The sequence below is a fragment of the Asterias amurensis genome, chromosome 15 (assembly GCF_032118995.1).
Source record: "Asterias amurensis chromosome 15, ASM3211899v1".
NCBI lineage: Eukaryota > Metazoa > Echinodermata > Asteroidea > Forcipulatida > Asteriidae > Asterias > Asterias amurensis.
This window is the reverse complement of record NC_092662.1, coordinates 2345054-2361014: the sequence shown is the minus strand read 5'-3', so window position 1 is coordinate 2361014 and position 15961 is coordinate 2345054. Positions and strand designations below refer to the sequence as shown.

Here is a 15961-nt window from a genome sequence, read left to right as displayed (position 1 = left end):
ATGTTTAATCTATTTCTGATTTACTTAATCAACAACAATAAATTATTCACCGATGAAAAAATTTCTGAAAAATCTGTAAATGAAGTTTACAAACCGACTATTTCACTACTTCGCATATCGCTATTCGTATTATCCGACCCTACAGCATCTCTGCGATTGTCAGAACCACTGAAACTTATAAACTTTTAACACCGCGGAATCGAACCGTGAGGAAATAAATATCATTCAAATATCAAAACAGAATCAATTTAATTATAACTTCTTAAAAATTGATATTTCCCAACATCTTGATTTCATCAATCTATTGCATATTGCTTGGTTATGAAATAAAACAATTTCACTTGAGGAAAACTCGCAGACAAGCTGTGGAAAGTTTTCCCCTTGATTAAAATTGGACATAAGCTGCCAGTAGAGGGAGCTTTTCAAAGCACCAAATCAATTATTGTGTTGTTACGAAAACATGTTTTTTTTTATAACCGGATCGATAAATATTGGCTATAAATTTTAACTTTTAATTTTAATTTTTAAGTGAATATAGCGTGTAAAAGAGAATTTGAGAGCTTGTTTATACCGAGTTCATGGCTTTTAAATATCACAGGTACAATGTGATTAAATACATGAGCTCATTGTCTGAGTAAATATGTTTAGATTGTTCTTGTTTAGAATTTTCTTTTTCTTCTTGTTATAGCTCCCTCTACAGGTCAGATAGGGCCAATCACGCATTTTTGTTGTTGAGCTATTCCTGTAATAGCCTGTGCTTATCGGGTTCGGTGCAATCGCTGTTACGATTGGGAAGGTGCCGTAACCTACCGTGACGTGGGCGTTGCCTAGCACCGCCCACAGAGGAGGACGATGACGGCAATGTATGGCTTGTGTTGAGTTGGTTTGAAAGTTGGCTGGGCTCTGATTGGTCACTGCCCAGCACGACTGTGCTGTGATTGGCTGCAACTGTTCAGCTGTTACTGAGGTCACGGAGGTCGGTCAAGAACCCCTCCGGAGTCAGAATATGTGTCGATCCTGAATAGTGAAAGGCCACAAAAGGGGTCACAGTAAATAATGGTTGCCTAAAATTGGTGAAAATATGCTTCAACAAAGACAGGCAAACCAAGTGTACATGTATATTACTGGAAGTGCTTCATATTTTCTTCCAAAACGTTGAACTTGCCAAGGGTTTTGCCAAACAACTGTGCATAGTACAGTCTTGAGACCAAGCATTTGCAAACTGAATGCTATATTGCATGGCAAATGAAGACTGTCATTGTAGACAAAGTCAAATGTCAAAAACAAACTGGGGCACACATGTCCAAGCCTTTCTCTTGAGTCTACTGACTGTGCTGCTTCTGCAGTCTGGCATGCCTATGCAGTGTTCGCAAGAGTGGTAGTGGGATGTCCACCTGACATTCAGGTTGTTTTGCGCCAAAGTTACGCCATTAGTGCAAAATATTATTAGTTACATTTTGCTATGCTTCACAAGGGAGATCGTTAACTGTTCAATCCTATAGAGAAAAGGGGTATGCATTTAGTATTTGTATTAATTTTGGAATGACGAGTCCAAGAACCATTTTTTTTAACTCGCCCCCCTTCCTCTCCCTGCCTTTTCTTCCCATCACTTACCGATGTAGCATTCCCACTTGGTGAACTGTGGATTCTTAGTGACTTCGTACGCGCATCTCATCTCCGAGTAGGACACACCACCGATGATGAAGATGATCAAGCGAGGGCCACTCTTGTAGTTAGTCGCTTGCTTGTCCTTGTGCCAGTGGCCGTACCTTGCACTGAATCACACACACAAAAAATACCCATTAATTAATCTGATAGCGCCCTCTTTTGACTCCATTTCCTCCAGCCATGTTTTTATTTGTTTATTCTATTTTATTTATTTATTTCATTGTTTTCCTTCTCATCACTGGGGGAACTTTCAGATGAAATATTCCCTGGGATGCTTGCTACCTCTTTAGAACAAGAAGGCTTCTGGATAAAAACTGTTTTTTTCACGAGCTCATTACCAAAGTTCAACCCTACTTCAAGCATTGCTTTAAACTGCTTAACAAAATAATGAACAATTTTAAAAGGGGGGTTCGCTCCTGAATCTGTTACTTGGTGTTTCTATTCTGCTTTTTCACTTCATCGGGGGGGGGGGGGGGGGGGGGGGGTTAAAACACAAACTTTAGTACAAAATTTGTTCAATCTCTGGCTTGGATCAACTCTTGTTATTAATATTCCCAAGCGGGAACCACTCAAGTTCTGACTGGTTGTAACATCTTACCTTCTAGCGTTTGATCCTCCATAGCTGGTAGCAGTCGATCTGCCTGACAAGAATGGGTACACTTTCTGATCCAAGCGATCTTGAATTGTGTCCTGAAAAAAGGAAAATGTTCAATTATTAATCTACTATACAGTATATGTGAACACAGCAGTGATCAATTATTTAAATCTGAGGTCTCAAAATCTGGGCTCACTTTGGGCTCAATTGGTCGTCTAAGTTGCGAGATATGAATGAAATATAAAAATACACTTGTCACACAAAGTTGTGTGCTTTCAGATGCTTGATTTCAAGACCTCAAATTCTAAACTTGAGGTCTGGAAATCAAATTCATGGTAAATAACTTCTTTCTCGAAAACCACGTCACTTCAGAGGGAGCCGTTTCTCACAATGTTTTTTATACTATCAACCTCTCCATTACTCATTACCAAGTGAGGTTTTATGCTAATAATTATTTTGAGTAATTACCAAGTGTCCACTGCCTTTAAAACATAATATTTTTGAATACTGGTCCAAAGTGGTAAATAAAAAACGTAACAACAACAGCACCAGTTTGTTTACCTCCATGATATCCTTGACGACGGGTGTCCAGCGTGAGAGCTGGTAGGTGTGCTCGGTAATGCGCTCCTTCCTGTCAGAGTTCTTGGACTTACGAGCTTTGGGCTGTTGATCAAGAATTTATAAATCCATTATTATCGTTCAAGCCAAATATTATCAGTACCAAATTTCATTAAGCTGTTTAGCAGAAATTACCGCTTACCAAATTTCTTTGCTATGAATAAAATGAGTGGGGCATCAGTTTTTAACAATATAAACTTAATGACATTTTGGCTGGTAGCCAGTTAAAGCTCAACTCCAAAATTGAAAGTAGGAGGGAGGAGTTGAAGTAGTTGAAGGCAACAAAAACAAGAATAGTAAGCTTACGTCAAATATGATTTGCACTCCGAGGTGTTTCATGTTGGTTACAATGGGCTTCTCTGGCTCAGGGATCTGGGCGTGTTGAATCAACTTGTTCATATTCTCCTCACTGATTCCTAAAAAAGCGATCAAGTACAACAAGATTTAATACAGGGTCACAGTAGAGCTAACAAATATAGTTCCAGACCATGTTCATGTTTTTGCATGATCACTTAATCCGTAGTATTTCTCAAATACAATCTCGGAGGGGAACATTTCACAGAAAAAGAAGGATCTAGTATCAATTCATAATCAGTAAACAGTGTTTGCCCTTAACTTTTTTTCAGGGACAATCCAGCAGAACAAATATTAAATATGGATGCTTTGCAACACTGATGTAAACAGCCGGGCCAGTTGGAGACAATTTAACTGGTCCACAGGTGTTTTCACTGGCATTATTTGGTTAGCGGACCACTGTTAAGAGAAAACCCACTCAAACAATGATGTTTTTATCTTAGTCATGTATAATACAGGTTTTATTTTCACACATTATGATTTCCTACCATTCTTTCCGATGACATAGAGCAGAATAATGCGGAGTTTATCGTAGGAGGAATATTTCTGCTCGAGGAGGATCGGGACGATGTTCCTCATCTGATCCTTGACTCTCTCTCCCTCTGGGTTGGTGCCGAGGGCCAGGTCCTGCTCAACACGGCACAGACTCTCAACCAATGGCTTGAACTGCTTCATGCAGTCCTCGGCAAGCCTCAGATGGGTGGAGTACTGTGGTAAGAAGGAAAAGACAAATTCAGATTTCTTTCCCTTTACTCCATAAGACATAAGACATAAGAAAACTTTATTGATCTTCAAAAGAAGAAATTGCATTGCTCACACAAGTTTTTAAAAACACACCAAATATGAAAATGTAACAACAGGCAGATACAAAAATAGCACAAGATACACGCACAAGGAATTAAGATTAAAAAACAAATATACGCCGACAGGCCATATGTCTATACAACAATAACAACATGAACCCTCAGTTCAAAATATGCCTCAGACCAGACCTCAGTCTTAAGCCCCACTATGGGTGCGTTCGTTTAGTCTCCTCGAGTCGCCCCCGGTCTGCCCTGGTACGTTCGAATAGCTTAGACGGGGCTCACCTGGGTCAGCCCCCAGTGCCCTACTTATGGAGTGGGTCACTTGGGGTGACCCGAGGTGCATGCAGTCACCACGAGAGGGTGAGTGTGATCGTTCGATTAGCTCTTGTCAGCGCCTTGAGTACCTTGTGGGAGGATGTGGCATTATATAACCAGTCATGACACTTGTACCCTTGAGTTCACCATTGTCATGTCATCAATTTCATTTAAAACAAAATTCACCTTTCTCATATCCTTCTGATATTGTGGCATCTTCTTCAACATCTGAGACAGATCACGGACGCTCGTCTGAAGAAAAGAAAAAAAAACAGTCAATGATGAACAGTGAGTAATCTTCAACAATCCAAAGAGAGGACAGGATAAACAAAGAAAATTGCACCATAAAAGGCTGTGTCCCAATTGGCAGCTCGACTACCAGCATGGATCTTGGAGTCATTATGTACTGAAGTATAGACCGATCCGGGCGCGCAAGTGTTGAGCACCGCGCGCCATTTGCTGCGGTGTCTTCAGTGCATAGATTGTGCACAAAAAGACACCGCAATTGTTAATTTTTTCAATAGAGGGCGCTACCAATTTTGTATCGTCGGATTGGTCTGTAGCACACTCCTTTGCAACGATCGTAGCTAAAACATTGTCCACTTCTTCTCACCTTATCTGAGCCTTCGGATCCCATCTTGCCGCCAATCTTTGCCTTGGCAAAGTTCTTCAGCTGAGTTGTAATGCCCCTGTTGTAAAAATAAAAGCCAAAAAGGTCAGTTGAGAGGAGAAAAACAAGGCCGGGGGAGAGGTCCTAAATCGAACGATGAGGAAACATTTCGAATGGGAGATTTCATTATGTATCGTTTGTGGGCTCGTCGCCAGTTTGTGAGATTTTGCATGGGTTTATTGGTACATAAATATAAAGGCTCACCTTGTGTAACTCGCCATATTGGAAGATATGGAATTACATGTCTCAACCCTTGAGGGCGCTAATGAAAGTGGCAATGTGCATATAGGGTTAAAGGGGCACATCTTACAACAACTTTGCAACAAAATTTCTTCTTGTAAGGAGTGTTGGGTCTGAGGAGACTTGGGTTTGTTCTTGATGTTTCGACTAGCTTACTCTAGTCTTCTTCATGAGATGGTGAGGGTGGGGGTCTGGATAATCCTTATATGCTGCACCAGTAGAATGTTCTCAAGAGTCAGCACTCCTTCCTAAAGAGAAACTTCACGTTTTGTTGTACCCAAAAGAACTGTGATGTTAAGAAATGTGTCTCTCTCAAAAAAAAAAAAAAAAAAAAAAAATCAACAAATTATTTTGTATGGCATCTGAACTTACTGTGAAACGTCAGCGATGTGCTGGTGACGGAGACCAATCCACAGATCATCGTTCTCGTCCAGGAGTACCTCTTGGTCATTCATCTCCCCTCCACTAGCTTCATACCTACATCAAAAACACAGATGGTTTTTCTTATAATATTTTGTGTCATTGTAACTGCTCTCCTTATCTGATAGTTGTAGCATAAAAATGAACAAAAAACATCAAACATCCAGTCCTAGTAGGTAGAGGTAGAAATTAGAGGTAACTAGAGGTAGATGTAGTAACTTGAGTAATAGAGGTAACTAGAGATAGTAACTAGGTAGTAACTAGTATTTAGAAGTACTTGAAGTTGCATAATCTACATCCATATAGATTTAGTCCAACAGACAAACACACAGGTTGCTTTCTTATTTAGTTGTTATAACATAATTGACACTGTAGACGGAGCTTGTTTGTACAAGATTTGACTTCGTTGCAGAATCGAGTTGCGACCGTGTTGCAATGACATGAGGAAATGATCTCTTTACTGACCTGTAGACGTCATTCTCAATGGGCAAAAGGTCGTTGGCCATGGCCTGGAATGTCAGTTCATGCAGAAGAGGAGACACTGGGTCAAATCCACGATCGACGACAATCAACTGAGAGCGATGTTTCTCCGGACCCTGGGGTTTTTTCAGACAGAGCGAGAGATAGCAAGGTTACAGAGGGGCTGCTAATGCTAACTAAAAGAGGTTTGGATAGCAGCATGTAAAAAGAACTAGTGGTCAACAACTCAACGTTGCAATAAGTATGCTCTGATTTTCTGAAAGTGTGCAAGATGTGCATATCCAACAGATAAAGTCCTTATAAAAATGGTAGAAAAAATGAAAAAGTGGATCAAAGAGCATCATTCCTATATAATGTATAAAATGTCAAACAACAACTGCTTCTTTTCACTAAGCAGATACAACTAAGTCAAAATCCAGGGCCAAATTTCATAAAACTGCTTAAAACTGGCATCACGCTTATTTCTGCTAAGCAGACATTTGTTCAGCAAGTATGTCTGCTTAAGCAGCTCTATGAAGTTGGGCCCAGAAAACTCTCTGAAATTTCTCGCCCTGTAATTTTGACGTTATAAAAGGACTTATCATTATGTAATACTAACCTCTCCCATGGTAGGCTCATCGGCTTTGTAGGCGTCCAGCTTACTCTGAATCATCTGAGCCACTTCAAGATTCCGATCGAAATCACTGCAAAGAAAATCATCACGACAATCATTAACAAACAGCTCCTGATAACCCTAAAGAAAAGATCTTCCACAGCATATCCTGCACAGCTTTGAAATTTGAGTTAACAGAGTTGGGTACAACCATGGGTGGTGGCAGGAAATACCTGGGGGTCACTTTTATCAAAGATTGTAAGCATAAAACAGTCATCAGCCTGAGGGATTTCGACCCTAGCAGACTCTTTCTAAGAGGTTACAAAATGCCTTCGAGAAAGACTCAAGGGTCGAAACGTCAGGCCACTACTTAGCACATTTATACCATAGATGCTTTTGGTTGAACAAGTTTGCAATAAAGAATGCATTATATTTACTCAACATATGGTAAGCAGTTTTCATCTAATAGGGGATCCATGGTCATTGCAAGATCAATTTGATTTCGGAGCCCCCGGGCCTGGAATCACACAAAGCCATGCAAGGCTCTGTTGCCCCTGGTCTTGGCCCCTGTACCTCTCCCAGTTTCAAATAAACTGTAAGGTTTTTTAAATGAAAGTGCCCTTTGCAAATGAAATTGGCCTTGTCCCAAGGATGCAGCAATAATGGTTAAGTGTCTTGCTTAACGACACAAGTGTCACGACCTGGACTCGAACCCACACTCCGCTGATCAGAAACAGCAGACTTTGAGTCTGGTGCTCTTAACCGCTTGGCCATGAAACGTCTCAAATATGGAACTCCAGGCTTGCCCTTCTTTATTAAGCAACTGACCTGCGATATCTGATGGCGGGGTATTCACCAAGGGACGCGCAGAGGGTAGCGATCTGCTCTGAGATTCTCTCAATCATGGTGGTGCGGTTGGCCGTACGTGTTGGATTGTAGAAGATGTTGAAACTCTCGGGAGAATCCAGAGAGAAAACCTGCAGGAATGAAAAAAACAACCCTTAAAACAAACCGTTATTTTCACACTTGAAAATTTTTCAGTGTGAATTAAAATAATCAGTTTGCCAATTAATATAATCCAACCATTGATGAGATTTGACAAAAGGTAAAAAGTCCTGAAAAAAAATAATTGCTTGTTGGTGCGAGCTCAATTTAAGCAGAGAATATTGCTCAACAATTTTCTGCAGAGAAGAAATGAGCAGAAAACCAGTCACAAGTAGTTGGGACACAATGTGGATTTCCTCATTCTCCAGTCAGTGACTGTTTTTTTCTGCGGGAAAAAAAAGGATGACGGCGTGAGTAGATTTTGAAGAAGACATCTTGAAATATGAGAAGAAATCACATGTCAAAATGACAACATTCTGAATGAAGTAGAGGCAAAAATCTTAAGATGATCCTTACCGATGATTCGTATGGCATGAAGGCAATGTTGATCTCCTTCAAGTTCTTGATCTTGTTCTTCACCGCCGGGTTCTTGCACAGCGTGGTGAACAGCTCGGCCGGGCAACCTGTGTTGCAGAACGTACACAAACAACAGCTCATTACACGACCGAGCTCAAACAAGACTCAGATACTGAATAATAGGCACCGACTTTAAAGACTTTTAAGAAGTTGCCCGGAATTCTTATCTTGTGTTCTTTTGGACCCAGGTCTCTTATAGACACCATAAACTCGTTAGCTGTAATTGGGAAACTATTGTAGATCAACTAACCTAATGACCATATTATAAAATATCAAAAAAAGAAAACTCTCAATGACGTCAGACCATAAAGGGGGTGGAGAGGGGGGGTAAAAAAAAAACAGATTTTCTGTAATAAAACCAATACATTATTGAATACACAAGATTTATTCACTTACATTCTGTAAAGAAAATATGGGCTGCTTTGTACTGGGGGCTGAGCGGCTCCTTGAAATCGTTGATCAATTGAGTGACAGACTGTCAATAAAAACAACATCAAGACAAATAACATTACAGTAAGCTTGGGCGATATCACGATATTATCGAATATCATGATATTAATTTGGAAACGATTTCGATATCAAATGGATTTGGTTTTAATCGATATATCGCTATATATCGCGATAATCGCGATAATCACGATATATCGCAATATCAGTTAAATATCGCGATGTATTTGCTAGCTGAGACATCATGCACCCCATAGGTTTGGAGTAAAACCAAAAGAATAGGTCATTAGAACACCTCTCTTAAGCTATGACTGTCTCTTCTACAATTTTCACTTGGAGTTTGAAGACTGATGATGTCAAATTTCATTAATTGCGATTATATCGAATATTGCGATATATCGTGAATAAATAAATCGATATCGCCCAAGCTTACATTACAGGTCTTAAATTTCGTTCATGTAAGGGCATTTAACAAAGTGTCCCCTGGTTAGAAGCCTTGTATTGAATTCTGCTGAGTTATACTGGGTGCAATGACGTGCAACACAAACTAAATATTGTATCTCAACATATGCATAAAAAAACCAACCTGTGAAAATTTGAACTCAATTGGTTGTCCAAGTTGCGCGAAGCTACATGCTCTCAGATGCTTGATTTTGAGACCTCAAATTCTAAATCTGAGGTCCCAAAATCAAATTCGTGGAAAATTACTTCTTTTTCAAAAACTGCGTCCCTTCACCGGGAGCCGTTTCTCACAATTTTTTAAACTATCAACCTCTCCCTAATACTTCTTACCAAGTAAGGTTTTATGCGAATAATTTTTTTGAGTGATTACTGCCTGACTGCCACTGCCTTTAAATAATAATAACTAGAGCCTTCCAAAGAGATACAAAGAAGAAATTAAAACAGCCGTCTTTTGGTACCTTTTCTGATGGCTGAATGATGTAGATGGCCTCCAGAGTGCGTAGAGGCTCACGTTTCTTCATCAAGTCTTCCACCACTGTTTTTAAACATACACAAATTGTACATGAATAAACAGCATGTTAAGTAAGATTTTAAACTACTTGAAGACGACCAGAGCATACTGATTGAAATGTGGAGTCATTAAACGACTGGTTCTTTAAAGAACCAACACTAATCAATCAAGATTACAAATGGTATTACCGCAAAACCTTGCTTAAGGAACCGCATGTTCTTATCCATCTTCAGCAACAAACTGAACAATTACAATTCTACAATTTTTACAAAACATTTTTATGGTCACTTTGTATACCGGACGAATGTAGTCCAATTTCACAGAGCTGCTTTTAAAAGCACAACAAGTTGGTAAGCACAACATTATTACACTTCTAGACTAAGTACTAAAAGCAGAAACTTTTTAGGCAAGATTGTCTCCTGAAGCAAAATGTTGTTAGCTTAAAAAGTTGCTAAGCAAAACATTAATTATGCTAACCAGAGTAAGGTTACCAACTATAGCATTTTACAATATACAAATGTTTAATGCTTAGCAAAAGATTATTGAGCAGTAATTTCTGCAATAACCTCCCAATCTCTCAGAGCTGAACAAATAGCTGTAGAAAGTATTCAGACTTTGCGTGATCGACAATTTTACATGAAATAACAAACTGGTGAAAATTTGGGCCTCACTTATTTTGTGAGTTTATAAGACAATAGTAAAAAATCATGCAAAATTTTCAGCACATAAACTTGGTTGTTACAACCAAAATTAACTGTTGCACTTTATAGTTTTCCCAAACAAGGTTTTCTCCGATTGACTTCATTTCAGAGGACTGACTCACTCTTGTATTTAATTGGATTAAGGGGGCTTAATAAAGAAACCGTCGTCTACCTCAAGAAGTGCCAGTGAAGAATGTATAACGTTTGTTTAACCTGCACGACTTTATGACATTTACTACTTACATGTGATGCCCTGATTGGTCATATCTTTCATGCGGCAACATGCTGACAATATGCGCATGCTCAGCTGGTCTACAACCAATACCTTTGGGAAAAAGACAAACAAGAGTCAGGGATCTAGACCATTATCATTGCACAATCGTGTGGAATCTTCCTATTAAAGCAATGTAAACAAATTGAGGCTGGAAGAGTCTGGTCCCCTTTCAAATTTTCAGAGGCTGAAATGAGCCTATCATTGAGTTCTTGTTTCTACTTTTTGTTCTTATGTAAATAGAGATCAAGTTATGAACTTGTGGGGTGCCTTGCCAAGCCATCTAGGGTTGTGGACTCAAGCTCTGTAATTTCAAATTGTGGGTTTGAATCCTTGCCTGGTCAGTTGCGACACTTGTGTCCTTGAGCAAGGCTCTTTATTATTGGTTCTCTCCACCCAGGAAGGAGTAAAAATTGCTATCGCCAAGATCTAGGGAGTAACCTGTAATGATATATTCTCAGTTCCTTAATGCCAAAGAAACTGGATATTGGCTATGGGCCGACTTAAAGTTATAATTGACTATTTTATCCCCGGTCTTTATCCAAAATGAGAATCCCCCCAAATGGGAATCTCCCCAAATGGGAATCTCCCCAAGTTAGAATCCCCCGAATCACACCCTTTGCCTTACCTTCCATTCATTTGGTTTCTTCAGAGGAGAAAACACTTCTGTGAGGATCCCTGCAGAAGGTAAAACAAGCACCGTCCTATACGATTACAGTTTGTCTTTAAATCATCAACAACAACAAAATTCAACAAATCTGATATCACTTTTGGAAATCTTTGCTTTGATCTTTTGAAAATTGGGGGAGAATACTCCAGGCGTCTTCCACCTTTATGATGTTGGCACATGTCTCACACATAAACCTCATGTAAAACATGTTTCTAAACATTGCATATACCTAATAACAATGTGGCAAAGCACTCCATAATTGTTATGACTAAATTTGTGCGTTTGACTTTTAAGAATACAGTAATATTCATCTTACGTACACACATGTACACAATACACAAAAACAATAATACATAATTAATATTTTTTTGGAAAACATGAATGCTGGAATAAACTGAAGCTAATAATTGCATACATGTAAATACAGTTAAAGTTAACAATTAACATAACACAAATAAATAAAAAAGTCCTTTGGTGTTAAGAGGATTCCAGCCCCCCCCCCCAAAAAAAAAAAAAAAAAAATATTTTCTTTTTTTTAAATGCACAAGTCCTGCACAAGCCCTGCACAAGTTGGATGACAAACTGTGCAGTTGTGCCCTGCGTGGCAATTTTTAAGGAATTCATTTCAGTTTACTCTGCAGACAAAACGTAGAATAAATGGCAAGTTCTCAAAGACGGATCTACACAGCAAATTAGATCTCTATACACGTATCATGGTGTTAATGTTTTTCAACCACTGACTTGGACGTCAAAGTGGATCCCAAATTCAATTACCAGCTACCCTATAACACGATGAATAGGCATTACCCCTTCCAGCGCCAGCAGGCTAATTATGCATATCATGTATACAGTAAGTAGTAAAATATTCCCATCCGTCTGTGCGGTGTACATGATATGTTAATTGCATTGATCTGCTTGAGTAAATACTGAGGGGTCAATATTATTACAAGGTGTTTGTGCATAAAGGCAAACGGGGAGAAGGCAAAAGCCCAAGGGGAAAATATTTGTACACGGACAAATTCAAGCAGCGTACCTCTTTTTTTTCCCCATGATTGTGAGGACGGTGTTTGTATTATTATACAGCTGTGGCATTTTGAATTTAAAAATTTTTATATATTTTTTTTTATTGAAATCCAACAGCGGAAAGCCGCCACTTACAGGAATCGTTAAAGGCAGTGGACACTATTGGTAATTGTCAAAGACCAGCCTTCACAGTTGGTGTATCTCAACATGTGCATAAAATAACAAACCTGTGAAAATTTGAGCTCAGTCAGTCATCGAACTTGCGAGATAATAATGAAAGAAAAAAACACCCTTGTCACACGAAGTTGTGTGCGTTTAGATGGTTGAGTTCGAGACCTCAAGTTCTAAACCTGAGGTTTCGAAATCAAATTCGTGGAAAATTACTTCGTTCTCGAAAACTATGGCACTTCAGAGAGAGCAGTTTCTCACAATGTTTTATACCATCAACCTCTTCCCATCACTCGTCACCAAGAAAGGTTTTATGCTAATAAATATTTTGAGTAATTACCAATAGTGTCCACTGCCTTTAAAAACTATGTATAAATATAAATATGAACCAAAATGTAGAGCTACAATGTTTGTACATGTTTATGTTGATTGTAATTTTGTAAATTGGATCTCATGTGAGTATGTGTACTTTGATGTTCAGTCAAAGCAGAGGATGCTTTGCCAATCAAACTAAACACACATTACATTTCCCATTACACTTTGCGTACCGCTCAATCTTCCAAAACAATGGTCCGCTGGCAAAATACCAGTTAAAACGCATGAGGACCAGTCAGAATGTACTCAAAGTGGTTCAGCTGGCTAGTTAGGATAGTATTGCAAGAATTTTTTTTTGATAACAAAACAGTTGCTGGCAGTGTAATCACTTTTATATGTAATCCATCGACAAACCTGTAGAAGTTTGAGACCGTTCGGCCATCTGGGTCACAAGAAAATAGTAGCAACCCGAGTACACATTTTGCATTGCATCGATGCCAAAACGAAAAATGAATAAAGCGCTCACTGAGCGATAAACTACAAATGGGAAATTAGTAAAATCTAGTTCTAATCAAATATGATATTTCAGACAGAAATATTTCAAAGGATGTTTCCTATCATCATCATCATTAGACCAAGTAAGTTTTATGTAAATCTGTGATCTTCACGATTTTTGTTATTATTACCAATTCTGCTGTAAGGTTCCTTTACCATATAAAGGCCTTGGATTTCATCTTTGAGGGGCAAGGCCATTTTAAATTTACAAAGGGCACTTCCAGAGGAAAATCTTAAAAGTTTATCAGAAACTTCTGCAGGGGCACTGAGGCCAGCTGTATTTCCAGGACCCAATTTCACAGTTCTGCTTAAAAGCACAAATAGTAGCTAAAAAGCACAACAAAATAATGTTTCTTCTTCATTCAACTATCTCTTGATATCCGTTTTCCATGGACATCCCTGTTCTTCCCCAAAAATAAATATTAGCACAAAACTGTCATAAATTCAATTAAACACTAGAGGCTAGACAGAAGAAGAAAAACAATACTATTAAAAAAACATATTTTAACCTCAATGTATTATTCCAGGTACACAACCACATTGAGCGGTAAACAATACCATGGGACTAGAAAAAAACATTTGTACAGCATACATTGTACTACCATAATATGTACTTTGGCATTGACAATAGACCGATCCAGTAGGTTTAGCCCACAACGCACGCGTGAGCAAGAACACGTGGGGCTCTCCAATGCCTTTCTGCACAACTCTGCCGCGCACGCCAAGCATACGCGCACGCATGTCGGACCTTCGTGTCGGACCTTTGTTGCGTTGTGATTGGTCAATATGCAATGGGGCAGAGCTTAATGGATCGGTCTATTATCATGGATAGTTAGGCCTATTAGGTTTTCTTGATAGACAAGTTGGTGCAGCTGACTGTATAAAATTGGCTTATCTTGGTTACAGAAAATAGACCTTGAAATAATGGAAACCAGTCATCTCGCCCACCATCATAGTCATCCACAACAAAATACACCCTCAACGTTCAAGATTAGCTTGCCCATACAGGGGTCGAAATTGCCACTAGCCCGCTAGCCCGGGACTACCAGATTTACAGCCGGGCTACTCATTTTTCCAGTTTGATAGCCCGACGGGCTAGTGGAAAAATAATGCAAAAATCATCATCACAAACAATAAAGAACTATGTTATTGGTGTATTGTAAAGTTTGAGCCGTGACGCGAGACATAATGTGTCTTTCAGGCTACCAAAATCTAATCAGGGCTACTAAAAATTATTGGTCACTAGCCCTGCTGACTACCATGGAAATACACTTAATTTCGACCCCTGCCATAGCTGCTACAATCTCCCCCACCCCCACACCCCCAATATGACAGCTGCACAGCAAATCCCCTCCCTCTTTTCCATAATATGTGTGTCTTTTGGACACCATGTTTTAAATCTAGACACCCAGCTTTATCTGTCATTTTCATGTGACTGTATTGCAAGTCAACAATTTGGATATCCAGTTTTTAAATTTCCACAAAAATTTGACAGGATTTTACAAAATCCATTTGTGCGTGTGACAACTGGGGGAAGAAATGGAAAATTTTCCGTATCAGGGGTCGAAATTGCCACTAGCCCGCTAGCCCGGGACTACCAGATTTGCAGCCGGGCTACTGATTTTTCCAGTTTGATAGCCCGACGGGCTAGTGGAAAAATAATGCAAAAATCATCATCATAAACAATAAAGAACTATGTTATTGGTGTATTGTAAAGTTTGAGCCGTGACGCGAGACATGTGTCTTTCGGGCTACCAAAATCTAATCAGGGCTACTAAAAATTATTGGTCACTAGCCCTGCCGACTACCATGGAAATACACTTAATTTCGACCCCTGCGTATGGCGCCACCACTTTTTCATTCGATATGATATGAAATAATATAGTACCTAATTTACCTCAGTGATATATCCCTTGCTGTAAAAATGAGTGAAAAAGTGGTGGCGATATCCCGAAGAAATATTGATTGGCATAAAAACGTGACTTTCTATTTGAAATTTCTTTAATTACCTCTTGAAGTTACTTGGGCGTAGCCTTTGTGGGCCAGAAAGGCGGAGGGGGAAGTCTTTTTCTAGACAGTACTCTGATTTTTCTGAGTCTGTCTCTGTTTAAAAAATGTTGCACTTTTTTTATTTGATCAGGTTTTTTTTTTTTTGATGGAGTTTGCAAATAAAGGGCAGGATTGCTCAACCAGTCGGTGACCTTGTTTAAGCGACTTTGTTGTGGACACATACCCATTGTATTTGTAGAGAACGGCTTTAATAAATTCATGTTGTTTTGGCTGGGGAGGAGGGGTGTGAGAGGTGGGCGGGTCCGGGGGGAGACGACACACCAAAAAAAGAAATTACAACAACAAAAATACACACGGCTTTCAAATGAAATTTCATCCACAACACTCACATTTTGCCACAAAAATATCGGATACAAGTGATGCTGAAATAAAGTTCCACACTTTCAAGTCATTATTTTTATAAAATTCTTCATTATCAGACATAATTTCAACAAAAACATAGCAAACTTACTTTGACCGACCACCGCCTTGAGCGCCATCTTGTTTTTTTTATATGACTTGTCGAAAGGAATTCTGGGTAAAAGAATTATTCACGCACGTAATTAATTG

The 15961-nt window shown here is 39.1% G+C and overlaps 1 protein-coding gene across 1 annotated transcript; it reads right to left on the bottom strand.

The window, feature by feature from the left end:
* Positions 1–19: 19 nt before the first annotated feature.
* LOC139948491 (syntaxin-binding protein 1-like) lies at positions 20–15897 on the bottom strand. The gene is made up of 18 exons (XM_071946648.1): positions 15864–15897; positions 11240–11289; positions 10584–10665; positions 9587–9663; positions 8616–8694; positions 8160–8266; positions 7587–7735; positions 6765–6849; positions 6152–6282; positions 5639–5743; positions 4970–5045; positions 4543–4608; positions 3724–3943; positions 3188–3297; positions 2825–2926; positions 2267–2358; positions 1615–1775; positions 20–1017 (listed from the first exon to the last, which is right to left on the bottom strand). Exons 1-18 carry the CDS (start codon positions 15889–15891, stop codon positions 953–955), a joined length of 1785 nt encoding a protein of 594 aa, XP_071802749.1. The 5' UTR covers positions 15892–15897; the 3' UTR covers positions 20–952.
* Positions 15898–15961: the final 64 nt, after the last annotated feature.